Source organism: Amphimedon queenslandica, unplaced genomic scaffold (assembly GCF_000090795.2).
Source record: "Amphimedon queenslandica unplaced genomic scaffold, v1.1 AMPQUscaffold_13509, whole genome shotgun sequence".
Classification (NCBI taxonomy): Eukaryota; Metazoa; Porifera; class Demospongiae; order Haplosclerida; family Niphatidae; genus Amphimedon; species Amphimedon queenslandica.
In genome coordinates this window covers 124,352-151,297 of record NW_003546255.1, presented here as the reverse complement: position 1 = coordinate 151,297, position 26,946 = coordinate 124,352, and the positions used below count along the sequence as shown (strand labels likewise).

The window sequence follows — 26,946 nt, the reverse complement described above, 5'->3', positions numbered from 1 at the left end:
TAAATGAAAAATAAAAAATTAATAAAAAAGAGAAAATATAAACTAAGAGCTAGATTGATTAATCTTAGTCAAAAAATTTCAATCAATGTTTACATTCACCTAGTTTTTTAAAAGGCCATAACTTGAAAATTTTAAGCGAGAATCAACTCAAACTTTCTACAGAACATGAGGGCATCAATATGTATCAGAAAATGTAATAAAAATTGGGGGTGATTTCGGAGCCATTTTTCAGAAAAAACCATGGGCTATAGTACAGGGTATTTTTCAGATTTTGGCCAATTTTTAAAATGGCCATAACTTGAAAATTTTAAGTCGGAATCAGCTCAAGCTTTCTACATAGCATAAGGACATCAATATGAATCAGAAAATGTGATAAAAATTGGAGGTGATTTTGGAGCCAATTTTTGGAAAAAACCATGGGCTATAGTACAGGGAAATTTTCAGAAACCGGCATATTTTTTAAAATGGCCATAACTCGAAAAATTCAAGTCAAAATAAGCTCAAACTTTCTACAGAGCATAAGGACATCAATATGCATCAGAAAATGTAATAAAAATTGGGAGTGATTTTGGAGCCATTTTTCGGAAAAAACCGGCATTTCTCAAATATTGAAAAAGCATCATTAGTAATCAATTATCATCTTTAGTAATACTTTCATATTGCTAGCATTGAAGAGTCTTGCCGTTCCGTCAATATGACCAGAAACTAGTACACTAGCATCAGGATGAACTGAAAGACATGTGACAGGAGAGATTTGATTGGGTGAAGGATCTACAAACAGAAAAATAGTATTAAGCTATTTATTCACATTATTATAATGACAAGTATGACACTGATTGTGTGGCTTACTATAAGAAGACACTAGTGAGACTGTTTTAAGATCCCATAACTTAACAGAGCCATCAGAATAACCAAAGCAAGAGGATTTCCCTAAGGTCACAGTGTACAATACACATAAGGCAGCCATTTTATACACTACAAATCACTGTCTTACCATTTGGCATTAGTACAGCAGCCATATTCCCAGAGCCGTGCGATGGTATGGTCTTGCAATCACCTGAGGGTATCCTCCATATCCAACCATCCCCATCAGTAGTACCAGCTAACAACACATGGGCACCAGTATGCCACATCAACCACTAAAAAATAAAAATGTGCAATGTAATATCATTTTATAATATAATATCATTAGGTAATAATTATAATCTTTCTTCTTTAATACATGTAGGCATTATTTCAATTTATTTGCTTAACCTACTTCTACATTTGATGCGTCAAATCTCCACACACACTTCTCATTACTGCATTGCCAGACCTGTACAAGGCCTGCTAGATCTGACGTCGCTAGATACTTGTCGTCGTGACTGAAACAGACACAAGTAACTGACTCCGTATGACCTTTAAAAAATAAACAAAAGAAAATTATATGTAAAATGCATACATTACTTGAAGAGCTCTAGTAAAAGGGTAATAAGACAAAGTTCAATTAGTAATATAATATATCAGTACACAGTGCCTTTACCATTGCATTCAAAAACCACATTCTTATCGCTTGTGCTCCAGACGAGTGCTCTATCATCTTGACTACCAGATGCTACCAAACTTGCATTGGAATTAACATCGATGGCAAATACTGGACCTAAGGTATTATTTTCTACAATATAAATCCTCCAATTTTATAGTTCTACCTCTGTGTTCATTTAAACAGGTAATGGAGTCATCGCGTAATGGCTGTATTACCATTACACCCATACTGTACTCATCATCCGAGCCATCTTTGTCATGAGAAAGTTCTACTCCATCTAAATCAGCCTCTAGATCTACACAGGGGCGTAGCTGGACCTTGGGTGATGGTAGGGCAAGGAGACAAAATGGCGCGCGAAGCGCGCCGCGATTTTGACCACACCCCTTTTACGTAGCAAAATGGAAGCATTTTCCTGCAAGCTGAGCAAAATCAGAGTGAAATTATCATTGTATATAGCTTTAAAAAGAGCTGTGGTTATCAGCCACCCCCTTTTGTTATTGTAAGAACAATGAATATAATCTTTTGGGTTATAATTTCAATGAATATAATTATAAGGCCACTTTGATGGTAGGGCCCAGGCCCCCTCAGGCCCTACCTCAGCTACGCCCCTGGATCTACACATGTATATAAATCATTTTAAAAATGGCACAGTAAGTCTTTTAGGTTTCTTTTACCTTCAATGGGTTGCTCTTCTCCTTCACTTAAAGAGATGATTTCCACAACGTCATCTTCACAAAGTTCTTGATCATTTTCCTCATCATCCATACTTCGCTTTGCACGTGTGGCAGCACCGCAGCAGCCACGCCTTTGTATAATCATAAAATCATTGTCACTACTACAATAATGCATCAAATCATCGATAAATCAATCAAAATAGTACATCAAACTCGATTAAAATAGTCAATCATGGCAGCATTCTTAAACTTGTCTTCCTTGATCAAATCCATTAGTTTATTGATCGATTCTGCCACAGTGAGAACTTTGTTATTACGATAAAGGTCTTCCATACCAGTTTTAGTTGAAGCAAAACCAGCCTCATTCTTGACAGCAAGAAGCATGTCAGTATCACAAGGACCAGGGCTGTAACTTAGCATCCTAACGTCTGGATGCTCAATAGCCAATCCTTCAAGAAAAACATTCCTAGCTGCTTTTACTGATGCGTAAACAACGCCACCACCAAAAGGCATCTTTGCAACAATTGATGACATGTTCATGATGAATCTTGGTCCGGTTCTGATGCAAGAGAGGAAACGTGTGGTTAGAATCCATATTGAAGTATAGTTAGCAGTGAGGTATTGGGCAATGGCAGCAGGATCAGTTTGATCTGCAGTAGGAGTAGTGATATCACCCAGGGAACCAGCATTGTGAAAAATGGCTGCTTGGTTGTATTTTTCAGAGCTGTATCCATCCAGTATTTTTGTGGATATGTCAGATAAGCAAACAAGATCCCCGAGGTCAGCTGGGACAATGGTAACATTGACAGGACTTGATTTGGCTATCATTTCTTTAGTTTCCTCGAGTTTTGAAACATTACGAGAAACAAGAACAATAGTAGAGCCCGTAGCAGACCATTCTCGTGATAACTGGATTGCTAATTCTCTTCCTAAACCACCACTGGCCCCAGTTACAATGCAATAGGTTGATCTGGTAAAGAAAGCAGCCATGATGTTGATGTTAAATGGAAGACACACCCCAAATAAAATTATCATTATAGAATAGTCTATCAATCAAAATAGTCAATGATGGCAGCATTCTTAAACTTGTCTTCTTTGATCAACTCCATCAGTTTGCTAATTGACTCAGCTACACTGAGAACTTGATTATTACGAACAAGGTCCTGGAAGCTAGCTTTAGTTGAAGCAAAACCAGCCTCATTCCCAACAGCATGAAACATGTCAGTATCACAAGGACCAGGGCTGTAACTTAGCATCCTAACGTCTGGATGCTCAATAGCCAATCCTTCAAGAAAAACATTTCTAGCTGCTTTAATTGATGCATAAGCTACACCGCCACCAAAAGGCATCTTTGCAGCAAGCGATGACATGTTCATGATGAATCTTGGTCCAGTTTTGACGCAAGAGAGGAAGCGTGTGGTTAGAATCCACATTGAAGTATAGTTAGCAGTGAGGTACTGAGCAATGGCAGCAGGATCAGTTTGATCTGCAGTAGGAGTAATGATATCACCCAGGGAACCAGCATTGTGAAAAATGGCTGCTTGGTTGTATTTTTCAGAGCTGTATCCAGCCAGTACTTTTGTGGATGTGTCAGATAAGCAAGCAAGATCCCCAAGGTCAGCTGGGACAATGGTAACATTGACAGGACTTGATTTGGCTATCATTTCTTTAGTTTCCTCGAGCTTAGAAACATTACGCGAGACAAGAACAATAGTAGAGCCCGTAGCAGACCATTCTCGTGATAATTGGATTGCTAATTCTCTTCCTAAACCACCACTGGCCCCAGTTACAATACAATATGTTGATCTGTTGAAGAAAGCAGCCATGATGTTAAACCGAAGACACACCCCAATTCCTCGCGATCGATAATGTCAATACAATGATAATTATCAAAATTTATCATTATTCAATCAGAAAAAACTATATAAAATTATAAAAATATACCTAATATAGTCTAATAGTCTATCAATCATAATAGTCAACAATTGCAGCATTCTTAAACTTGTCTTCCTTGATCAAATCCATTAGTTTACTGATTGATTCAGCTACACTGAGAACTTGATTATTACGAACAAGATCTTCCAAAAAAGCTTTAGTTGAAGCAAAACCAGCCTCATTCTTGGCAGTACGAAACATGTTGGTATCACAAGAACCAGGGCTGTAACTGAGCATCCTAACATCTGGATGCTCAATAGCCAATGCTTCAAGAAAAACATTCCTAGCTGCTTTAATTGATGCATAAACAACGCCACCACCAAAAGGCATCTTTGCGACCATCGATGACATGTTCATAATAAATCTTGGTCCAGTTTTGACGTAAGAGAGGAAGCGTGTGGTTAGAATCCACATTGAAGTATAGTTAGCAGTGAGATACTGAGCAATGGCAGCAGGATCAGTTTGATCTGCAGTAGGAGTAACAATATCACCCACAGAACCTGCATTGTGAAAAATGGCTGCTTGGTTGTATTTTTCAGAGCTGTATCCATCCAGTATTTTTGTGGATACGTCAGACAAGCAAGCAAGATCCCCAAGGTCAGCTGGGACAATGGTAACATTGATAGGGCTTGATTTGGCTATCATTTCTTTAGTTTCCTGGAGTTTAGAAATATTACGCGAGACAAGAACAATAGTAGAGTCCGTAGCAGACCATTCTCGTGATAATTGGATTGCTAATTCTCTTCCTAAACCACCACTGGCCCCAGTTACAATGCAATATGTTGATCTCGTGAAGAAAGCAGCCATTTAACGAGCTGAGCCTAGCGTGTCTAATCATAGCTAATTAGTTAATTTTAGTTACGCCTCCCCAGTTATTGCTATCAATTGCACTTCTAATGTCTAATTAGTAGATTACAACTAATGTTTTGTAAAGCAGCTTGTTCTGAACAGCATTAACTAATTAAGGGCAGCAAATAGATCTAATTAAAAACAAAAAAATTAAATTTTAGCAGCAAGCAGTCCCATGTAATAAACAACAGGGAGGCATACGTAGATAATGAGCAATGTAGATGGAAACCCAAAAACAAGGTAGCCCAAAAATGTGACACGGAAGTTAGCCGAACTACGAGCCTTCTCTGCAACAATTAGATTAGCAACGCTTCCAATGAGAGTGAAATTGCCAGCTATGGTTGAGATCCATGCCAGCAATAGCCCGCCTAATGGTCCTTCACAAGGTGCATCACCACAGAGACCAGAGATACGATTAACAATGAGTATGACCAGTGGGACATTACTAAATATATTAGAACCAATAATGACAAAGACAGAGAATAGTAGCACTCCTTCAATTGTATGTAGGTTCATGTATGGGGCTAGGTGCTTGAAAACAATATAGGGAAAGCAGGTGCTTTGAAAGCCCCTGAGCCAAACAAAGAGACCCATGAACATTAGAATGACAGTCCAATCGATCTTGACCATGACATCATATGCATACTTGCGATTGAGAATAGTGTCCATCAGCATTGTAAAAATGCTAGCAGCCAATGGAATGCAGCCAAGATTGAAGTCAGCCACTGAATGTGGTATTGCAAGTAACACAATCATCAGTAGAGTCACAAAAATTAGCCAAACGAGAAATATTTTTTGACGAATAGCGCGAAACTTTTTATTCTTATCCTTGTTATTATTAGCTTCATCTTGAAATGAACTTCCTTTTGTAACGCTATCAGGAAATGTTTTATTAATTGTTGTTTCATCTTTACTAACATTCTCTGAACTTGTAGCCATTCCAGCAGGCAAACCGGTGCTCTTGTGCATTATCCCTGATGTGCCACCTGTTTCCTCACATTGATCAAAACTTGCTGCATTTGCTTCTCTCTCTTTATGCAGTGAAACCCCACTACATATAGAGGCAGTGGTTGGGTCCTCTGGACCTTCAAAACCCTTTGCAATTGCTTCCCTTTCCTCCAAGATAAATATTTGCCCACCATGCTTTGCAGTATCTCTGTTATCAATGGATGGTTCAGTAATGTGCAATTCGCCTTCTTTACTTTTGAGGATCTTCTTGCGTATAAATATAAACAAGTATATCAACCCAATATTAAGTGACAAACCTAATATAGCTGCTGGGAGCTCTGCTATGAAAAACTGAAGCAATGTAACGCCAGCTTTAGAAGCAATGAAAGCATTTTGTGGATTGCCAAATATTGTAGCAGAACTCCCAATGTTAGCAGATGTTGCTATACTAAGACACAATGGTAACAGCTCCCAGGTGTCACGCTTTTGTTTGATGAATTCGGTAAGAATGAGGGGCGTAACAACAAGACAGGTAGCATCGTTTGTAATGAAAGAAGCCAGCAAAGCAGACATCAAACAAACTTTCCACATTATCGATCGAAACGGTTTGTTCTGACCAAATATTTTGAGCATCACTACCTTTAGAATTCCTTCGCGGTCGTAATAATGCGAAAGCATCATCATTCCAACAAGGAGGAACATGGTTTGCAAGTTTCCCTTCTGTCCCTCAATCTCGTAGACATCATTTTGAGAGATGACTTGAAACAGTACCATTAAAGCAGCTCCAACTAGAGCAGCAGCTGGCCTTCCAAGAGGAAACCATTTCATATCAAGTACAACAAATGGCCAAACTATAGCAAAAAGGATGGAGCCTGTGATCTGCTTGTACAGATTAGCATCAAAGGAGCAACCAATATCTGAAGCATTGCTGTTACCAGTACTGCTATTATCCATTGTGAATGCTTGGGAGAAAACAAAATATTACAATTTGCAAGATTGAAGTGGCTTATATATAAACTAGTTATAAAAGGTTATAAATAAAATTATTGCGTGGGTGTTTTAACTTAATTATAGTTGTTGATGAATCATAAATTAAAAACAAAATAGAATGATGAGATTTAAGAATTGAGTGCATGAAATGAATACCAATGATTAGGAAGACAGACAAAAATAGACGGTTGAAAAAATTTAATTTGAAACTGGTGAATCAACTCTCTCTTCATAGACTCCATTAGTAGCACCAAACCTTCTCATTTCAATATCAGTACTATGACCATTGCTATGGCCATTCCCCATTGATCCCTCCTCTCCTTCACGTCTCTCCCCTTCTCTTCTTGGCCCCCTCCTCCTATCCTCTTCCTCTCGCGGTGGAGGATTCTGACACAAGCTACAGCCGCACACGCAGCAGCAGGTAAGCCCAACGACAATATAACAAGATATCATCATCCCAAATGCAAATTTGTACAAGACCGGGTGACACAATTCCTTATCAAATCCACTCTCTTGGAGTTCACCATACACATGAAATATCCAGTAGCTCCCAGCTATCACCCAAGCAAGGGATACAAGATTAAAGACTGCATCTAGGACCCTCCACACGATAAAAAGGTACTTTAGTTTTGAGTGTCTTTTCCACCTGGCAATACAAGAGCATTTGAAGCAGACGATAAGGTGCTTGATGAGTATTTCTGTGCTTTTCAATATCCCACACAAGCCGAATACTATCATGAAGATTGGGATTAGTGGCTCTATAGAACACTGACCATAATAAGCAGAGCCTATACAAATACACATGGTGATATCATGACTCTATAGCATTGCATTAGCTTACCAACTCCTAGCATAGCAAATGGAACTGACATTAAAATAATAAATAGAATGACAACACCAACTATAAACAAAAATGACTATCATTATTACGTAATTATTTATCACTTACCAAGAATGAGTAAGGTCTGGATGATCTTTGTGACGAATTCGCAGCAAGTGCTTGAGTCTCGTCTTGCCTCTTGTATACGCGAGCTAAAGAGTGAGAAGTAGTCTGGAGGGCCTTCGGGTATATCTACAGGAGGTAACATAAGAATTATTATTATAAATGAAAGTTAAAATGTAGGTACAGTTGGAGATATCATTGTCAAGCCAATGAGAGATAGGCTTATATGAGTTACTTAAGTCAAATTAAGTGCTTCTTTACTGATTAAATTAGGCAATACAAATAGACTCAACTTGTCTTAGTTGGTTTTGCTCGGCCAACGTCATACATTATAGACAGGTGTGACTTTGCCCATTACAAATCTACATATGTACATGTACATCTACATAATGTACACAGTGACAATGCATCAACAGCATTGTGTGTCGTTTTAATACAACAAACTCCAAACAACCAGCCCCATGCTACTACTAATTCTGCTATACAACTAATTACACACAAATAATAACTTTTCATAGTTTTAGTAGTAATATACCAAATATTCTATTGGAATTTATAAATGAAGGGGAGTAGGGAGGCGGCGGCGCTTCACTGAGCGTGTCATAAGACGGAGGCTGTTCTTGATTCTCTTCATGTAGTCCTGACTAATAAAGATAGGACATAGAGCTCACACAAAATGAATAAACTAACTTCATCTTCAAGACCATTCATTGTTCCTGTGCTGAATGCTGACTCAGCGATTTTGAATAGCCACGCCCGTCACCCGTTTATATTAGTTTCGCCCACTCTATAGATCTAATCATCTACTCTTGATCTAATGCATTATAATTCTACAACATAAAAAATGTACTCTTGGTGTTACTACTATCTAACATAATTTGCATTTCTTTTGTTCCACTTTTTGCTTGCCATCTTCTCCATTATTTTCATGTAATTTTATAATTTCAGTTGCCGGTTTGGAAGCAGAAAGATCAGTAGCAGAAGGATTATGAGAATGATCACTTGAAGGAACAGGAGGAGAGTTATCTGGAGGATTATTTGGAGCAGTGACAATACTTCTGCTTCTTATTCGTTGCCCCATAATAAAGCTAGCAACTTCTCGAATGAGGTCATCAACTAATCGGCGGTGATCAGCATTTTTAGCAGACATCTCAATGAAGAACATGTCTCTTGCTTTAGCATAGCTTGACATGTCTTCTTGTTTGATTTTACGTGCTTTCACCATGTCTAACTTATTGCCAATCAATACTATTTTTATGTCATTGTTTTCACTGTATTCCTTAATGTCTTCTACCCAATCTTCTATGTGCTGTACTGAATTCGAATCAGTTATATCATATACTAAGAAAGCGATATCAGCATTTCTGTAATATTGTGTTGCAATTGATCTGAACTGCTCACTTCCACCTGTATCAGCCATTTCCAACTATAAAAATAAGAGTTAATGGCATCTAAAAACATTAAAAAAATTGAGCCCTCAATTTGATACTATACTTGATCCTATGTAAAAGGTTTAAGTAGTCTGGCTAAGGTTTAAGCTACATAATTCTGCCAATGCAATATCACCAATTACGCCCAAAAGTCATAGTTAAAAATTTGGGGAGGCTGATTCCTATAACCCATGAAAAAGTGGGGGGACTGATTCCAAAATTTTATGCTTTAATGCCCTCCTACATTGATCATCTGATACAATCCCAATTTTAATCATGGCCAGCCTGAATAGTACCTCAACTGTTTGATGAGTATTTCCAACGACCAGGTTAACCACATTGGTGTATACACCTAGTGTTGGTGGCCAGGCAACCTCCGAAACTGTTCCATACTCGTAGAGCTTGTATATCGATGTTTTCCCAACACCACTTTCACCTACCAGGATCACCTGTTCAAAAGAGCTTCAGTTAGCACGGTGGCTCGAACAGAGAATTAAATTACTTTGATCTTATTTCCTGTGTCTCTAGAAGTAGACCTGGTAGCCATATCTTTTCGTTGAGCCACTCCCACATAATAAAAATATAAAAATAAAAAATACAAAAAATAAAAAATAATAATAAACACACAGTAAATAATCTATAAAGTAGTATTAAAATGATTCGCTCCATTACATATCAACAACTACACCGACTCTTAGCCTGAGGTTCTTGCTGCTGACGTCCTTCCTGAGGTTCTTGCTGTTGACGTCCTTCCTGAGGTTCTTGCTGTTGACGTCCTTCCTGAGGTTCTTGCTGTTGACGTCCTTCCTGAGGTTCTTGCTGTTGACGTCCTTCCTGAGGTTCTTGCTGTTGATGTCCTGCCTGAGGTTGAGGTTCATGCAACCGTATATTGGCACCTGGTTGTATATTTCTATACACAAAAGATCCTCCTTTATCAAGTACTTCCTCAACAGCTCTTAAAATCTCTCCGTATAAAAGATCGTAATCATCTGGATTCATAGCAGACACCTCAATGAAACGCATACGGTTTGCTCGAGCATATGTCGCTACATCACACGATTCAACGATTCTTTGGTCTCCCTTATCAGTTTTATTGCCGACTAATATCATACATATGTCTTCGTTGTTGCTACCTTCTATGACGTCTTTTTTCCATTCGTTTCTGACATTCTGGAATGAATTACCATCAGTAATATCGTACACGAGCAAGGCAATATCTGCATCTCTGAAATAAGATTGCATAATTGATTTGAATCTCTCTTCACCGGCAGTGTCATGAATAATCAACTAAAAATATGAAAAAATATTATTACAGAGATTAGGCCATTGCAGTTGGGTTCATAATTTTCTGTTTCATAAGTGGATGGGTGGTGTAATTATTTTATGTATGCAGGTCAGGGTTTCCCAAAGAATTTTGGTATAGTGCTAACTAACCCTGTACAGTCAGTCATTCATGGCCAAATTCCATTAAAAATTGTTAAGAAATAATTCTCTATTTTTAATAATTTTTTCTGATACTTGTACAGTACACATTCTTTTAATTAGAAAGTTTGAGCTGATTCTGGACAAATTTGGATTTTTTATTAATTTTTTAAGTTGCTCCAAAATCAGGCCAAATTTTGCCAAAAATGACTAGGAGAGAAATCACCATTTTAATAATTTTTCTAATACACACGCATGTTCTTACGTTGTGTAGAAAGTTTGAGCTGATTCGGATCAAGTTTGGATTTTTTATGAACTTTTAAATTTGCTCCAACTGCCATGTATTGTATTGTAGTGCTGAATCATACTGCTTAGCTCACTTAGCATGCTTTGTGGGAAACCCTGATGTAGGTTAACTATCATTCTGTATAAAATGGATGTATGCACCATGTGGGACACTTTAGCCATGATTCATTGCATGTATAATTAGCCAGTGTAGCTTAGTTTCAATGTTTACCTCGACTGTAACATTCCTTTGTCTTGGTACCATGTTTATAATCTGAACATTAAGACCAACGGTGCTTTGTGTCATTTCACAAACTTTATGGCTCCGGAATAGTTCAAATAAAGAGGTCTTTCCAACGTCTTTATCACCAATAAAAACTACCTATTGCATACAAAAGGAAAAAAGTCTATTTACAAGGTAGCAACAAGGTATTAAACTCACGTTTATTCTGTGTTTATTTTTTATAGATCTCTGCAACGCCATATTTGGTAGACTCTGCCCCCTAACTCTGCCCCTCAAATGCTGCATTTTTGTGGTTTTATTAACTAATGCATATTAAAATAATACAACACATGCAGCCAGGGTCAGTATCCTTCTTGTTTCAGGTTGACTTTATATAGATAGCAATCATACTTGAAAAATATTAGGTTGATCTATTTAAATCAATTTTCTACCATATCTTATGATAGTCTGGCGCAGCCAGACCCCTTTTCATAAGATAGTCTGGCTGCGCCAGACTATCTTATGACTTGCATGATCTGTGCTGATTTGTGTTAATTGGTGCTGCATGAGCTTCTCACGGGCTGCTCTAAGAACAGTATAAAATCACTGATAGACAGTCCATTACCTCGGTATAAAACATAGTTGCCTGCAGGAACTTTCAATATTTCCTTAGTCACAATGAATGCTATCACCAACATGTTTTGTCTTCTCCTATTGGTACTTCAGTCCTCTAAATGTATGTTAAACTGTTACTATTACATTTGCATACTATTACACTTGCATTTATTAATGTAGGCTCAGCACAACAGTGCACAGAGAGGTTCATGGACTTATCATTAGTGAAGTACAGAGCTGAGCATATTGGGAGTGAGTCTGAAGGCTATATCTTAAGAGAAGAGACCATAATCCTACAAGAGTACAGATTCAATTGCTCGTACACCAGAATAACTCATCTTATCCTGGGTATTGATGTAAGATCAAGCCTCACATTTCAGCTTTTTCCTAAAGTCCAAATTTTGCGATCAAGAAAAAGATCTAGCTTACAATATGATGTTGTGAGTGAGAGAGTTATCTACTATTCCACCACTAATGTCAGTACTAGTGGAGTCTTTGCATATCCATTTAATCCTCCTATACCAGTAATGAGGGGAGATCTGTTAGCTGTATCACAGCCAGACAGAAAGAACAGCACAGTCAGGATCTTTGCTATATCCAACAACCGATATACTTTTAATAGTAAAGTTCTTGGTTGCACTGATGATGATCATTGCATTAAAACTAAGCATTTTATTTTAGTTTATCCAGTTACAGGTAAAGGCATTTAATATTATGTAATGATAATATTTCACTCCTCATTATAGATGATTACTGTGTTAAAAGTCTTAATTCGATCAAGCCCACTGATGTCATTGAGAATGCTCTTAAAATTCATCATTCAGAAGTCATACAAGAAATGAGGCAATACATTTATCCAGAGATCAAGTTTTCTTGCAGTGGGTCAGTTACTAAATGGATCTTTGGAGCTACCTATGATCTTAGTCAAGACCCTAATTGGCTAGTAAATACAAAGCTACCAGAATTGCAAATATGGAAAAAGCTCAGTAGGTCAATGTACGTCAAAAAAGGTTCTAGTTTGTTAAAGCCGAACGCCATAAGAAGCATTGGTAACAATCTGTATGAGCATATTCCTCAAAACCCATTAGAGTTTAACAAAGGAGACTTATTTGGCATTCAAATTCCAGAAAAGAGCCAAATAGAATTGTATGAACAGAAAACAAGTGGACCAGCCAATCTGATGATTCAAGCTAAATATGCTCCTTCAACCATTGAAAATAAAATATTTCATATGTATGAAAATGATTTCCCACTAGTTACTGTTGAAATAAGTGCTCAAATAAGTAAGACTGTGCATAGACTATGGATGCATTGATTTAGCTGTGTTCAGGCCCCTCTAGGTCAATCTATGCTTCATCAAAAATTCATTTGACTTCAATTGAAAGCTACTTCACAATGTCTACACGCAATTTGTTATTTTCTTCAGAAAATTGTAAGTAATAGTAATAATACATGGGATGTAGTTTCCTCTTGTTAGTAATTTCAAGCCATTCTACAAAGCCCACAATTCCTTCTACTAACATACCCCCAGACAATAGTATGTAATAATGCATACATTATGTAGACTATCTGCTGCTTACATTTTCCACAGATCACGCTGGCAAATCAGGAGTGGCAGTAGCTGTTGTGTCAATAATGTGCATAACATGCAGCATAATAGCATTTTTGGTCATATTGGCTATTGTCTTTGGCTGTATTGTATCATCAAGGAAGAGAAGGAACTCAATTGGTATAGATCTAAGCACAGTTTCTCAAGAAAACACGGAAAATATTTACGAGATGCAGGAAGCTTTTCAACTGAAAGCATAAACCCTCCTATTCAAGTCCAAGCAAGACTTGAAGTACTTTCAGACTTAGTTGTATTAAGAGTAAAAATTTAGTTCATACATTGTATTGATAGTGTTAGAAATTAGAATAGTGAAGATGAAACACCATTGAAACCATTGTACTTACACTTTAACACTACACAAGCCTATATGAGACTTGTTTGTCTCATTGTAGAACACGTAAACCATTAATTGAAGGGGCTCTGCCCCCACCAAGCCCTGACATAAAACATATACATACCAGGCAAGCAGAACTGCTCCACCAGTAAGAAATAACTTATAAGAAAATCATGAAATAAATTACACATTAAACAGACATAACAGACAAAGAGTAAAGCTAATATGATTTGTGGTGCTTTAATTTGCATTTCCCACTGTACTCAGAGGCAATTGATGCAGTAGCACTTGATTCTTTTAACGATTGGATCCACTGGAATAGAACAGGGTGGACCATCGGGTAATTAGAATGAGTCGGAGGACAGAGCTCTATTAGTGAATCAACAGCTGCAATTTGAACAGCTAAAGTAGCTGAGGGGAGAGAAGGGGAAAAAGAAGAGGTAAAACATGTTAAAGATAGAGCACAGGCAATACATGCACATGACCACTGTACATAAAGCATGCTTTTAATATTTCACTGAGCAAGTGAGCAGCATGCTTTGTGGGACGCCGATACCTTTTTTGGCTGTCTCGAACCTTTTCTTTAGTATTGAAAGTAAAACCTTTTGCAATTGATTAATTGATGGCGAGTTTGAATTATCAAGCCCTTCTTGGCCAACAAATCCTAAAAACGAAACAATAAATTAAAATTTAAATAGTAGCCAATGTTCTTCTAATGTATAATTATAATAATAAAGCTAACCTAATAGTCTAATAAGGCAGACAACAGTGGCTTCCCTCACGCTTTCTGGCTCCTTGTTCCACTGCTGCAATATTGGCCAGGTATAGTGCCTAATCAGTACATCATTGGTCCACTCCTTCCATCCTCTGACTTTGGAGAGGAGCCTCAGTGCCAGGACAATAGTGCAGGCATGTCTGCTCGGGTATGGCTTAGAGTCTGGGGCCACTTTTATTGATATAGAGGAACTGTTTTTGAGCATATCAATCAAGCACTCGGTCAGGGAGTCTCTAATCATTGATGACAACTACAAACAACAAGAATTAAAATTTATATTTTTTATACTAAGTAAATATTTTTATTCACATTTTGCTGCCATTTGCAGAATGCTGATATGTTCTTCATTGCAGTGACAGTCGATTTATCTTTCTTAAATAAACCCTCGCCTGCCAGAGCCTCCAAAGTGAAGCTCAGTGGCTGATACTCCAGTCCTACAAATAAATACATGATCAATGAAATGTTGTCATTTTTTATACCGACCTTGTGATTGTAGCCTGTTATTAACAAACAGCGGAGGTGATGTGCTCCCTGTAGCACGAGATAGAGAATAAGGCCAGACACTAGCAACCGATTCAACTAGTCCTAGCTGCTTTGATTGGAGAATCAGCTCACAAACAAGGCCTTGTATCTGATCCAAACCAGACAGCAATCTACCAAGGGCAGTGTATATGCGACTAAAGAAAAAAAATACATGAAATATATAATAAAATTGTAGTATTAGTCTTACCACATGGCACAAGCGTTGTGGAAGGTCAAACTGGTTGAGAATATCTCATCGTAGAGCTGATTCATAAGCTCGGTTATGAGTTGAGGGTGAATGGACTGTATGTTAATGACTAGTGCTATTATCAGCGTCTCTAGTGGGAGGAGTGGAGGAGGGTAGTGGGAGTTGAGTGGGTCAAGGATCCCTTTTCTTATCTGTCCTATTTTCTCCAGAGAAAGGCCCCTCCAAGCAGCGTATAATGGGTGATAGCCTTGCCTGAGAAACTAAAGAAAGAGAAGTAGGTCAAGCAACTGTATAGAGTCAAATGTGCATGCCCATGCATGTACATGCATATGTAAAATGACCATAACTTGAAAAATTTAAGTCAGAATCGGCTCAAACTTTCTACATAGCATAAGTACATCAATATATATAAGAAAATGTAATAAAAAGTGGGGGTGATTTTGGAGCCATTTTTCAGAAAAAACCATGGGCTATAGTACAGGGTATTTTTCAGAAATCGGCATAATTTTTTTAAATGGCCATAACTCAAAAAATTTAAGCCGGAATCAGCTCAAACTTTCTACGCAGCATATGGACATCAATATGTATCAGAAAATGTAATAAAAAGTGGGGGTGATTTCGGAGCCATTTTTCAGGAAAAACCATGGGCTATAGTACAGGGTATTTTTCAGAAATCGGCATAATTTTTTTAAATGGCCATAACTCGAAAAATTTAAGCCGGAATCAGCTCAAACTTTCTACGCAGCATATGGACATCAATATGTATCAGAAAATGTAATAAAAAGTGGGGGTGATTTCGGAGCCATTTTTCAGAAAAAACCATGGGCTATAGTACAGGGTATTTTTCAGAAATCGGCATAATTTTTTTAAATGGCCATAACTCAAAAAATTTAAGCCGGAATCAGCTCAAACTTTCTACGCAGCATATGGACATCAATATGTATCAGAAAATGTAATAAAAAGTGGGGGTGATTTCGGAGCCATTTTTCAGGAAAAACCATGGGCTATAGTACAGGGTATTTTTCAGAAATCGGCATAATTTTTTTAAATGGCCATAACTCGAAAAATTTAAGCCGGAATCAGCTCAAACTTTCTACGCAGCATATGGACATCAATATGTATCAGAAAATGTAATAAAAAGTGGGGGTGATTTCGGAGCCATTTTTCAGAAAAAACCATGGGCTATAGTACAGGGAAATTTTCAGAAATCGGCATATTTTTAAAATGGCCATAACTTGAAAAATTTAAGTCAGAATCAGCTCAAACTTTCTACATAGCATAAGTACATCAATATGTATAAGAAAATGTAATAAAAAATTGGGGGTAATTTCAGAGCATTTTTCAGAAAAAACCATGGGCTATATAGTATAGGGTATTTTTTTAATAAGCACATTTTTTAAAATGGCCATAACTCAAAAATTAAAGTGAAAATCAGTAACTAAAACTTTGTGATTTCAGAGCTAAACTTTAAAAAAGGTCACAATTTTCGTTAGCATCATTATTATTAACAATACACGTACCTTTATTATCCCTATTACAACAGCTTTATAGTGACATGATGCTACAGATTTCTTATTTGTTAGCATAAGCACGACAGTTGAGAGATGCAACGATCCATTCATTAGCATTGTGAGAGACTCGTACACAAAGTTCCAAATCTTTTTCTTCTTTGCTTTCTTGATTGGCTTTGTAGCTACATAAAACAAAGAGAGAGAGAGAGAGAGAGAAAGAGAAATAGTACAATAATAAAATATATCAGAAATACAATAGTCTAAAACTTACGATCAGAGTGAAAGAGGACACATTTTTTTGCACTTCCACCAGAAGCAGTATACAGCATCTCCTCTTTCTTATCCTGGACTTGCTTCATGGAGTATATCAGCCAGTGAGGGAGTGGATGAGAGCACTTCATGTAATCAGGTAACTCTAACTGTGACTGTGAATACACTGGCAATGGCTGGGCAGGAGAGAGAAAAGATTGAGGAGGAGGAGGAAATGGGAGAGGTGGAGCTTTTTGGATGGTAGGAGACAGGAGGTCATCAGCCGTACTAATACACTGGCCAGTAGCATTATCTGGAACTGTCTCCTTCTCTTTTTTACTGTGTACATCTTTCATGATCTCCTCTTTAGTAGAAGATAGCTCGGAGTCAGAATGATGGCGTGTATTGGTCTCAGATAAAGAAGGAGAATCATTGGGTAAGTTTGTATATCCCACAGCGACCACATCAACCATTAAACTCTCAGTGCTATGAGTCATTGGAGCTATCAGTGGGTCTAGAGGCTGAGACAAGGAGGACTCAATGGAATCAAACTTGATATCAGGATCAATATCAATCACTAAATCAGCACTATCTTCATGCTCCGCCTCTTCTCTGAGATCGGGCTCTTTCTCAACCCGTGATTCTGATTGACCAGAAAATGAAGGACTAAAAGGTTTATTAACGCACTGCATAGTGGAACTAGGGACGCCTGGAGGAGGGAGAGGAGTAGATGGAAGTGGCGAAAGCAACGAAGGAAGCGACAGCATTTCTTTACAATTACTCTCCCATCCCATCTCATCATCTTCATCACTATTAGTCATTATGATTTTATCGTGATTAGATTCACCACCTTCATCTACTACGCACTGCCGACTGACTGAAGAACTAGACTCTGATATTTGAGAAAATGATTTGAGTAGATTCACACGACAACTAGAAGGAGGAAGACCAGCAGAGAAAGGACCACTAGGAGCAGCTGCTTTTACACAAGGAGAGGGTGGGAGGGGAGTGATAGGAGAAGAGAGCCGTCGATTTAAAGACAATAAAGGAGAAATGGAAGGAGTTTGAGGATTAAGAGTTGAAGGAGAAATTTGTGAAGAGGAAGAAAGAAGGACTTGTGAAGTAGAGGGTAAAGGAGTTTGTGAAGTAGAGGGAAAAGGAGCTTGTAATGAAGGAGGAGGAGAACGAGAAGGAGAGGGAGGTAATGGAGAGAGCAATAATGGAAGTGACGTGATCTTGCATAAAACTTCTTGATAATCGTCAAAGTAATCATCATCATCATCATCTTCTTCTTCTTCATTGCTCATAGTTGATGGACTCATAGTAGCTAATGGATACCGAGATTGATCCATGGGTGATAACAGACTGGTCACTGAAGATACTGGAGATTTTTCTGGCGTCAAGGTTTCATTGACTACTGGTACAGGAGTTGGTGATACCGGTACAGGAGCTGGTGATACCAGTACAGAAACTGGTGATACCGGTACAGGAGCTGGTGATACTGGTACAGAAACTGGTGATACTGGTACAGGAGCTGGTGGTACTGGTACAGGAATCGGTGATACTGGTACAGAAACTGGTGATACTGGTACAGAAACTGGTGATACTGGTACAGAAACTGGTGATACTGGTACAGGAGTTGGTGATACTGGTATAGGAGCTGGTGATACTGGTACAGGAGCTGGTGATACTGGTACAGGAGCTGGTGATATTGGTACAGAAATTTGTGATACCGGTACAGGAACTTGTGATACTGGTACGGAGACTACAGAAGATCTCGGTGATCCAACTGGAGTATCGTTAAACAAAGGCATAGATGATGCCATGGGTGATGCTGTAGCCAATAACTGACCATTATTCACAGTAGGTATGGTTGAGTCCCCATTATCAATCACTGATGCAGACAGCAATGGAGATACAGGAGGCATTGGTGATGCAGTGGATGAATGATTCCCATTGCCTGGTAAAGGTGTAGCAACTTCAAAGTCTATAAAAGGAGTCTCTGGCGAATGACTCTCCATTGGATCTTCTTCAGGTGACAGAACGATCACTGACATTGTGTCAGAGTCTTGGGTCCTTCGTTTTGGTGCTGATTCTAAACTATCGTCATCATCAACAGACCAGTCATACCTCTTCTTATTAGCAGGACTATTAGTACCTAAAGAAAAGTAAATGCAATTGTTTACGTACAATCAGAAGACAGTATAATTAAGAGAAGCATAACAATAATAGTCTTACCAAGGCTCTTGGTCTTACTTGTGACTTTGCTGTACTTTTGTTCTTGCCTGAGTCTCCTCACCAGTTTCTTCAACTTAACATTTCTGGCAAAAAATAAGTAAAGTAATTACTGACTGGTAGTGTGGTTGTACAAAAAAGAATACACTTACTCTTTGGTTAGTTCCGATTCTTTCTTGAGAGAAGCAAGCTCCTTTCTCTTTTCGTAGAGCTCGGCTTCCAATTGCTCAATGTATGCCTAAAAGAAGAGATAGAAATAGAGAGATAATGAACTTCTCCTATTACATGCTATGTAAGTACTTTTTGCTGATATCTGTCATCTTGAAATCTTTCCCATTGCTCTTGGAGGGACTTGTTATCTATCAGTAGCTGATTCTTCTCCTATCAATGAGAGGACACAGAAACACTTGTTAATGTAAATCAGAGCATATAAATAAAATGCTTGTACATATACATGACATGTGTGGACGAGTACATAACATTATTATGTGAATGCATACTGCATATTTCTGTCTATGGTGGTCGGGACAACCACCTCAACAAATGAACCAACCAGTTCATCACTTAGACCAACCATCCAATTAATACTAATAACCATACATAAAGTATGATATTGTAGTCTACTAGTATGGTGTACATGAATTTAAAAGGAACTATAATAGTCTCCAACCACCTCTAATTTTTTTCTGGGCAGAACCCTGATACAGTACAAGATATTCTATCAAAACTTTAGATCAATAATAAAACACACTGTAACAGTGAATGATTAATACAGTATAAACGAACCTGGTATACAATATCGTACTCTTCCCTCAGTGCAGACAAGCTGTTCTGTAGATCAAGATTTAATTGAACGAGTGACCTATGAATAGTAAAATACACAGCATAATACAATAGACGCTTAAAAATATAATTAATTAATAATTATTAGAGGTGTGTCCTTACTCGATTTGGTCGGTTCCTCCTCTATTACTAGGAACTGAGTATAAATTTGGCGTAGGATCAGAATATGCCAATAAATCATCCACATCATCAGCCACACTGCAACTTTCCTATGTTATGAAAAGGATAAAATTGGCGCCATTTTGAATAATATTTAAATACCTCAAACCAGGGCTGCTGCGTTGTACAGGTGGTCATTCTTCCAGAGACTCAGTGACTGTACAAAAGGGAGCAGGAGTGGACAAAGAATGACACAGCATATGTAAAACGTTTCAGTAACGTTTAACAGCGCGAGGAGCAGCGGCCATGTGTAATAATTTTATGCCACACCCTCAATTTTTAATTAGCCCCGCCTATCACCACGTGGCTTCACATGGTTTGCAAAAATTTGAGAAAATCTTTCAAATTAAAACATTGTAAACAAGCAATTAAGATAAACACTACCACTCAAAATAGAAAAACTATAAATTCAGCAGTTAAGTATAAGTAAGAAGTTAAAAATACAAAAGAATTAATCATTTATGCAACCTTAGTGTTATGAACTCTTGTTAGTATGCAATAGAGCTGATCATTGGCTCTCTGTAATTGACTGACTGGTAAAATGAGCCATTGCAATCATTGCGATTGATACTTGAAACCCGTTCTTCATTTCTAGTCTGTATTTTTGCATGTATCAGCTCTATCTTCCCTGTAATAAATGGGATCTTGCCAGTCACCCACAAGAAATGATAAATGATGATGAGAACAAATGTTATGAATTCAAGGAAGATGGCAGACGAGACTATCACTTTTAATGTAAAAAGATCTTTGTGGATATTTATGAGGAAGTACCAAGTCGTCATTCCCACTAAAAGTACATTAAGCATTAGCCAGCAGTACAGTATATTAGCACCTTTGGACTTGAATGGCTTACAATAAGTGTGGAGCATCAAGTATACTGCAAGAAGGGGCACATTGATCACATATAAATATAATAAGTCGCTTGATCGATATGTGGCATACACAACGTACACCACAAAAACAAGAATCAGTTGAAACACAAAGAAGTATTCTTGACCAGTTTTGTATGGAGCATGGATTGCTTCGAGATATGGTCTTGTGTATGGATTGAGTATAGTCCGTCTAAGCGGTCTAGCAAAGAGAAGGATTAGTGTATAAGGTAATAGCAATGCTGAGACAATAAGCACTGTAATGATCATCAAAAGTAGATGATATTTCTTTCCATACTCTACATTGCCGTCAAAAAACCAAACAGTGTGATTGCTTGTTTCAGTAAAGACTCGTGCCCGTGTAAAAACATCAATAACTCCAATTAATAATCTTGAGAAGGAGAAGTGAATAACTGTGACCAATACTTGTACAGATGAATCTGCTATTCTATTGGATATCTTTAGAGAATAACGACTGAGGATAATAAGGAAAACAACTATTGACAGTAGATACAGGGGAAATAGTAAATTTAAGCCAGCTTTAACAGTTTCTGTTAGCCCGTCGTATAAACAGAGTGGGAGACCTATACTAACATTTGTCAGAGAAAGGCAGAATAAAGCAACGCTTGAAACGATACTAGCATCATTTGAATAGAAAGCAAAAATTTTTAAAAGATCAACTATACCGACGTTCGTCATTTGGCCGTAAAATATGATGCCATTGATTGTGCCAGTGGTCAGTGTTAACTTCAGAGCATACAGCATGTAAATGAATAGTGGGCCTGCTAGTACATATATCAATATTGTCAATAGCCATAAATTACTGCATGGCTTGCATTCAGTAGACCCAAATACTACACTTTGGCCTTCAATGCATTGACCACAAAGGGCACCAGCCCTGTTGTACAAACAAAATGAATGTGAAGTATTCGTACAGCTTTCATTGCTGTTAAAATTCTCACTTGTCACAGAAATAGTATCATCTTCTCCACATAGATTTTTCAGTTCGTTGTGACAGTATCCTTGTGGGCACTCCAGAGATACTGCTAACTTCCCATTTGAGTAATGCGTTTTTCCAGCCCATATAGTTATCAGTTTATCTACTGGGTGCTTAATCACACTATTCTCTATACTACATTCCTTTATCCCAGCGAAAGTCATTAAAACTTTAGAGCATTCACATATACGAGATTTAGAGTCAAACTCAAACCCCATAGGACATGGCTTCACTTTTATATAGCTAGTTGCTACCACATTGCTGCCAGGAAGTGAGAAACTAACGTCTCCATAAAGTGACTCGCTAAACTCCCACCTGCTGGTGACTTTGAATTTAACAAGTGTACAAGGATGCCTGTTTTCTCTAATGTAGTGCCTGGTCTCATGCAAGAAGTAAAGCGAATGACTGGAATTGCGTGAATTAATGTCAACATCGACGAGAGTGTATATATTACTCCTGCTAGTACTGTCCTTTGCTAACATGTCATACTGGACAGTCCTGCCAGGATAAGTAGGCTCATGTATGAAGGTCTTACATTGCGATGTAGAGTTGTGGAGGAAGCACACACAGAGCTCCTTTGGCTGAGTAGATATTGCTACTCGTGAGTTATTGTTCCTTTCAGTTATTATGAAACTATTGGAGTAATATTTGAGGACATCCTTTGCTTTTGTTAAGTAATGTTTTGCAAAATGAGCATAGCAAGGCTCTAATGTATTTATATAAATTGAGCTACCTGAAGAAATGGCTGAATTGTTAGTGAAATTGATATATGAGGAGCGACTGCTATTGTCAATGGAAATGACACATCTGAATCTGGTGGGAAGAGATGACTGAATATAAATGGCACCTCCTTCAGACTGTGCATGATTGTTAGTGAAATTTATCTTAGAGTTTTCAAAAATTAAGTAGCCATTTCCTTGCAGTTGTATCGCTGGACCAATAATGCCAGTATTGTTAGTAAAATTTGCTTCTCCTGATATCATTATGCTGGAGTCAAGTCCAACCAGAACAGAGCCATAGTTGTTATTAAAATTTGACTGGCCTCTAACAAATACATCAATACCGTGGAAGTATAGTGTCCCAGAATATGAGTTAGAGCGGTAATGTTTTGCATATTGTGAATTACCCTCAGCGACAGTGTCTATCAGTAGAATTGAAGCCAGGCTCCTTTTACTGTACATGACTGAGTATAGAGCATTACCTCTTGACGGGTTGGTGTTATTTTCAAAATGACATTTCTTCATGACAATAGTAATATTTAATTTGTCCATTGAGTGTACAATCCCTATGAAAACTGCTGCTCTTGCTCCTATAGGATTTGGTGCTCCTATCTGTATGCCTGTATGATTTGCAAAGGTTGTATTGAATACTGTCAGTGGAGTAACAGAAGTTGACTGCTCTTGATACTCACTCTCAATATTCAGCCAGTAGTATGCCAGGCCTCCACCGTGACATAAAAGATTAACGTTGAGATCAAAAACTGAATTTTGTATCAAAACTTCTGAATTTAAAGTGCTATTTTGAATAATTAGCAAACCTCCTGATGGACAGCCAAATTTAAAGTTATATTCAAAGACCGAGTTGTCAATAGTAATGCTAGTACCAACCCCCTCGCACTGCAGAGTATCAATGACAGTCAGCCCAGCAGCGTTGACCATGGTAACTGGACTCTTATATGCTACTGCTATGAGTGGCTCACTTGTTGTCTCACCATAATCTAGGTTATTGCTAAAAAATGATCTGTTTATTGTAGCTGAATAAGAATTGTTATCACATACATATTCTTCATCATTAAAATAATGTAGCAATATCCCACTGCCTACACTTGTGTTCCACAAGGTGAAATTCGTCTCAGGAGCAGAGATATTAAGGTTGCTTAAAGTAGAGTTGTAAATGTTAGCTCCAATGACAGCAAAACCAAATGAATTTATAACCTGTACATGAGTCAAATTGACTTCACAGTGTACAAACACAAGTACTGCAGAGTGGTGGATAGAATATTGAAAAGAGGATTCGTTTATATGGCGCATGATATCACTATCTATAGTTTTCAAAAGCATGCCGCAATTTTCAAAGTTGACATTACTAATGCTTACATAGGAATCAACAAAAGCAATTCCTCTACGGCTCTGGTTTTGTACATTGGGTGTATACTCACAATAAATGATACTGCTACTAATACCTGAACTTGGAGCAATGGTTATTTCTTGAGATGGTGATAGCTGACATACAGGGCCTTTTTTTAACTTGAAACTGGTTTGATTGAGAGTGAAATGAGACACCTGTTTTTCTTTGCACAAGTACAACTCCAGTTCATCATCACTGTTAATTGTAATAGCTCTTCCTGCATCTACAAGACAAAATAAGAGAAGAAGAAAAAGAATGACTTTAATGGGAAGTAGAGACATGGCGAGCAGGAGTTGTCGATGTAGCTAAACGCTAGCTGTCGTGTATGCACTTAATAAAGGAAATAATATCATTTATTTGAAGATGAAACTGAAACTGTTATTAGTACTAGATCTAGATCTAGAGCATGCATGGTATTGATAACATTCTATCCTCATATCAAATACAATCCATGCAGGGCATTTCCTTAGCATCAAACCTAATATTACTAAAAGAAACTTAACTTACTAAAGCACAAAGAACACTCCTGAAAACAGTCAAAGTCAAAGAGCAACAAAACTTCGTTAACCCACGTGTTTTCACGTGAGCTTATTTATTTATTATTTTAGCCCTGCCTACTTGCAATAGTAAGTGTATTTTTACTCATTATCAATTAATGCTTTATGTGTTGTGTAGGTAACAGTAGTAGGTCAGCCTTAATGTTTATTCTAGTGGACGAAAGGACTTAAATTCAAAATTCAATCTTCACGTAAAATGCAACTCTACCATTATCTATCATACAACAGCAAAAAATCATAAAATTTAACATTCACTTCTATCAATTTTGACAATATACAGTGTACATGGGAGCAACTTTAAAAATCTAATTTTGATCTAAGTTATCAAAAAATTTATACAGAACATAAGAACATGTATATGCATGTATCAGAATAAATTATAAAAATGAAGAATTCTCTCCTTTTCAATTTTGTATATGTATTTTTAAAATTATAAAAATGAGGAATTCTTTTGTAGCCATTTTTTTGACAAAATACCCTATACATAACCCATGGTATTTGGTCAAATTTTAAAGCAAGTCTAATAAATCTATTTTTATTCGAACTTTCCAGTATCCTTTTTTGAAAATAGAATGCCTCGGATTAAAATTTGGATACATTTGTTTCTCATTAAAGTCAATTACTAAGCCAATACAAGTCTCATTCAAGCCCAGTCAGCAAAAATTATAACTTAATCCAAGCTAGAAAGGTAAGCAAAATAACAGAATAAGCATTGGGTTATATAGCACACTTGTGTAAATACATTATATTCATTTTAATCATTGCTCAAATTTTGTATGCTCTAAAGTCTACACCATATACTTTGTAAAGCAAGCAGCGTGACATATATATTGTTCAAAAAGCACTTACAGACAGACAGTGCTTACTTTTGTAATGTCTGAGAGTGTCCCTTTGTTAAGGTCTTCAAAGAAAAGATGTTCCTCCTGTTCTTTTTTTTGTCTCCTGTTGATACACTCAAAAGGAGCAATATTGGTTTTGTTTTGGGATCTTGTCGTGACAACTGGCCATGAATTAGTTATGGATTTTTTAATGGTGGATGATCATTTTCAAGCTAATGGTAGAAAGGTAGAAGCTGGACTCTCCTTTACTTTTGTTGTTGCTGGATATTTGGGAGATTTTTTAATAAGTCGCCACAGATTGGTTCTTGCTGGATTATGCTCTTCATTTGTTTTACTCATCTTTTTGCTTCTAATGGTGTCACTACAACTGATGTCAACTGGCTATCCATTGTTGATTTTTAAAACCCTTTATTATGTACTATTAGTTATTGTTGGGGGTGTACGTGTTAATCTGTTACCATTCAATATTGATCAGCTCATTGGATCATCAAGTGATGAACTGACTGCTATCATACACTGGCATAATGTTGGACCTTTATTATCAATCTTCATTGGCATCAGCACCAATTCCAGCATACTGCAGTATTTATTTTGCTTAGGAAGTGTGATTGTCTGTGTTGCTGCAGTACTAGTCAGTGATGGTCTCTTCAATCATTTTCTTGATACTATTCCAGTGAATACAGTTAATCCAGTCAAACTGATAGTTAGAGTATTGTGTTATGCCAGGAAGCACAAGTATCCTGAGAATCGTAGTGCTCTGACCTACTGGGAGGAAGAGGCTCCTTCAAGACTAGACCTGGGTAAGAATAAATATGGTGGACCATTCACAGAGGAAGAGGTAGAAGATGTGAAGACTGTTCTTAGATTATTGCCACTTGTATTTATATTTGGTTTATCAGGAGCTTTTTATGGCCTATATACTATTAATATGAGGTCAATGATAAATTATGGTTGTAGTGAAGCAGGTAATGAAATGAAGGCACGGGTCATAGCATATATATTTCTTTTAATATTTATGCTATTGATTTCAAGGCAATCATATTTTCGGAAGTACATTCCTAGCATGCTAAAAAGAATAGGAATGGGTCTGATACTAATAGTTCTTGTAAACATTCTTTACACTGGTCTAGCAATAATTGGTAACTATCAATTTGGAGAGATGTTTCACTGTCTGACTGTTTTTGATATATTAACCAAACCACAAAAATGGATGTATTTCGATGAAGTTATTCAAGCTATTTTTTGGTACATCAACAATGTTGTTGCAGTTGAG

General features: G+C 37.4%; 10 protein-coding genes across 13 annotated transcripts in view; 1 reads left to right on the top strand and 9 right to left on the bottom strand.

The window, feature by feature from the left end:
* LOC100637281 (angio-associated migratory cell protein-like) overlaps positions 1-2,381 on the bottom strand; it is a 5,875-nt gene extending 3,494 nt beyond the window's left edge. The window contains exons 1-7 of one of the 3 annotated variants that reach the window (XM_020007222.1): positions 2,200-2,381; positions 1,689-1,820; positions 1,523-1,639; positions 1,259-1,398; positions 995-1,139; positions 850-930; positions 653-771 (exon numbers count right to left, since the gene is read on the bottom strand). In XM_020007222.1, the coding sequence (XP_019862781.1) occupies positions 653-771; positions 850-930; positions 995-1,139; positions 1,259-1,398; positions 1,523-1,639; positions 1,689-1,820; positions 2,200-2,374 (909 nt within the window). In that variant the 5' untranslated portion in view covers positions 2,375-2,381. The remainder of the gene's footprint in view (positions 1-652; positions 772-849; positions 931-994; positions 1,140-1,258; positions 1,399-1,522; positions 1,640-1,688; positions 1,821-2,199) is intronic. The other 2 variants (XM_020007219.1, XM_020007223.1) reach the window with 2 other exon arrangements.
* LOC100637154 (sepiapterin reductase-like) lies at positions 2,358-3,245 on the bottom strand. Its single transcript, XM_003383541.3, has one exon. It carries the CDS (start codon positions 3,232-3,234, stop codon positions 2,407-2,409), a length of 828 nt encoding a protein of 275 aa, XP_003383589.2. The 5' UTR covers positions 3,235-3,245; the 3' UTR covers positions 2,358-2,406.
* LOC100633666 (sepiapterin reductase-like) lies at positions 3,194-4,069 on the bottom strand. Its single transcript, XM_003383514.3, has one exon. It carries the CDS (start codon positions 4,023-4,025, stop codon positions 3,249-3,251), a length of 777 nt encoding a protein of 258 aa, XP_003383562.1. The 5' UTR covers positions 4,026-4,069; the 3' UTR covers positions 3,194-3,248.
* A 10-nt stretch (positions 4,070-4,079) lies between these two features.
* Positions 4,080-4,984, bottom strand: LOC100637027 (sepiapterin reductase-like). The gene has a single exon (XM_003383540.2). It carries the CDS (start codon positions 4,939-4,941, stop codon positions 4,165-4,167), a length of 777 nt encoding a protein of 258 aa, XP_003383588.1. The 5' UTR covers positions 4,942-4,984; the 3' UTR covers positions 4,080-4,164.
* Positions 4,985-5,133: 149 nt separating this feature from the next.
* LOC100636901 (putative transporter arsB) lies at positions 5,134-6,885 on the bottom strand. The gene has a single exon (XM_003383539.1). It carries the CDS (start codon positions 6,883-6,885, stop codon positions 5,134-5,136), a length of 1,752 nt encoding a protein of 583 aa, XP_003383587.1.
* A 114-nt stretch (positions 6,886-6,999) lies between these two features.
* Positions 7,000-8,649, bottom strand: LOC100633540 (uncharacterized). Its single transcript, XM_003383513.3, has 5 exons — positions 8,555-8,649; positions 8,400-8,508; positions 7,871-7,993; positions 7,763-7,822; positions 7,000-7,709 (listed from the first exon to the last, which is right to left on the bottom strand). The coding sequence occupies exons 1-5, from the start codon at positions 8,573-8,575 to the stop codon at positions 7,120-7,122; spliced, it is 903 nt and encodes a 300-aa protein (XP_003383561.1). The 5' UTR covers positions 8,576-8,649; the 3' UTR covers positions 7,000-7,119.
* A 5-nt stretch (positions 8,650-8,654) lies between these two features.
* LOC100633415 (ras-related protein RabC-like) lies at positions 8,655-9,870 on the bottom strand. Its single transcript, XM_003383512.3, has 3 exons — positions 9,797-9,870; positions 9,591-9,743; positions 8,655-9,290 (listed from the first exon to the last, which is right to left on the bottom strand). Exons 1-3 carry the CDS (start codon positions 9,839-9,841, stop codon positions 8,733-8,735), a joined length of 756 nt encoding a protein of 251 aa, XP_003383560.1. The 5' UTR covers positions 9,842-9,870; the 3' UTR covers positions 8,655-8,732.
* LOC105316488 (GTP-binding protein ryh1-like) lies at positions 9,843-11,561 on the bottom strand. Its single transcript, XM_011411410.2, has 3 exons — positions 11,444-11,561; positions 11,234-11,383; positions 9,843-10,581 (listed from the first exon to the last, which is right to left on the bottom strand). The coding sequence occupies exons 1-3, from the start codon at positions 11,528-11,530 to the stop codon at positions 9,970-9,972; spliced, it is 849 nt and encodes a 282-aa protein (XP_011409712.2). The 5' UTR covers positions 11,531-11,561; the 3' UTR covers positions 9,843-9,969.
* A 289-nt stretch (positions 11,562-11,850) lies between these two features.
* Positions 11,851-13,787, top strand: LOC109591485 (uncharacterized). Its single transcript, XM_020007213.1, has 6 exons — positions 11,851-11,960; positions 12,020-12,535; positions 12,586-13,122; positions 13,170-13,271; positions 13,317-13,376; positions 13,431-13,787. The coding sequence occupies exons 1-6, from the start codon at positions 11,903-11,905 to the stop codon at positions 13,646-13,648; spliced, it is 1,491 nt and encodes a 496-aa protein (XP_019862772.1). The 5' UTR covers positions 11,851-11,902; the 3' UTR covers positions 13,649-13,787.
* A 112-nt stretch (positions 13,788-13,899) lies between these two features.
* On the bottom strand, positions 13,900-20,546 carry LOC105316487 (actin cytoskeleton-regulatory complex protein pan1-like). 2 transcript variants are annotated; one of them, XM_020007203.1, is made up of 14 exons: positions 20,387-20,546; positions 20,228-20,334; positions 20,069-20,144; positions 19,583-19,663; positions 19,435-19,520; positions 19,286-19,368; positions 17,070-19,205; positions 16,808-16,980; positions 15,288-15,547; positions 15,041-15,234; positions 14,867-14,991; positions 14,525-14,807; positions 14,339-14,446; positions 13,900-14,193 (listed from the first exon to the last, which is right to left on the bottom strand). In XM_020007203.1, exons 1-14 carry the CDS (start codon positions 20,420-20,422, stop codon positions 14,003-14,005), a joined length of 3,939 nt encoding a protein of 1,312 aa, XP_019862762.1. In that variant the 5' UTR covers positions 20,423-20,546; the 3' UTR covers positions 13,900-14,002. The 2 variants fall into 2 exon arrangements, with proteins under 2 accessions (XP_019862762.1, XP_011409711.1); XM_011411409.2 differs by having other exon boundaries at positions 19,304-19,368.
* Between the last annotated feature and the right edge of the window lie 6,400 nt (positions 20,547-26,946).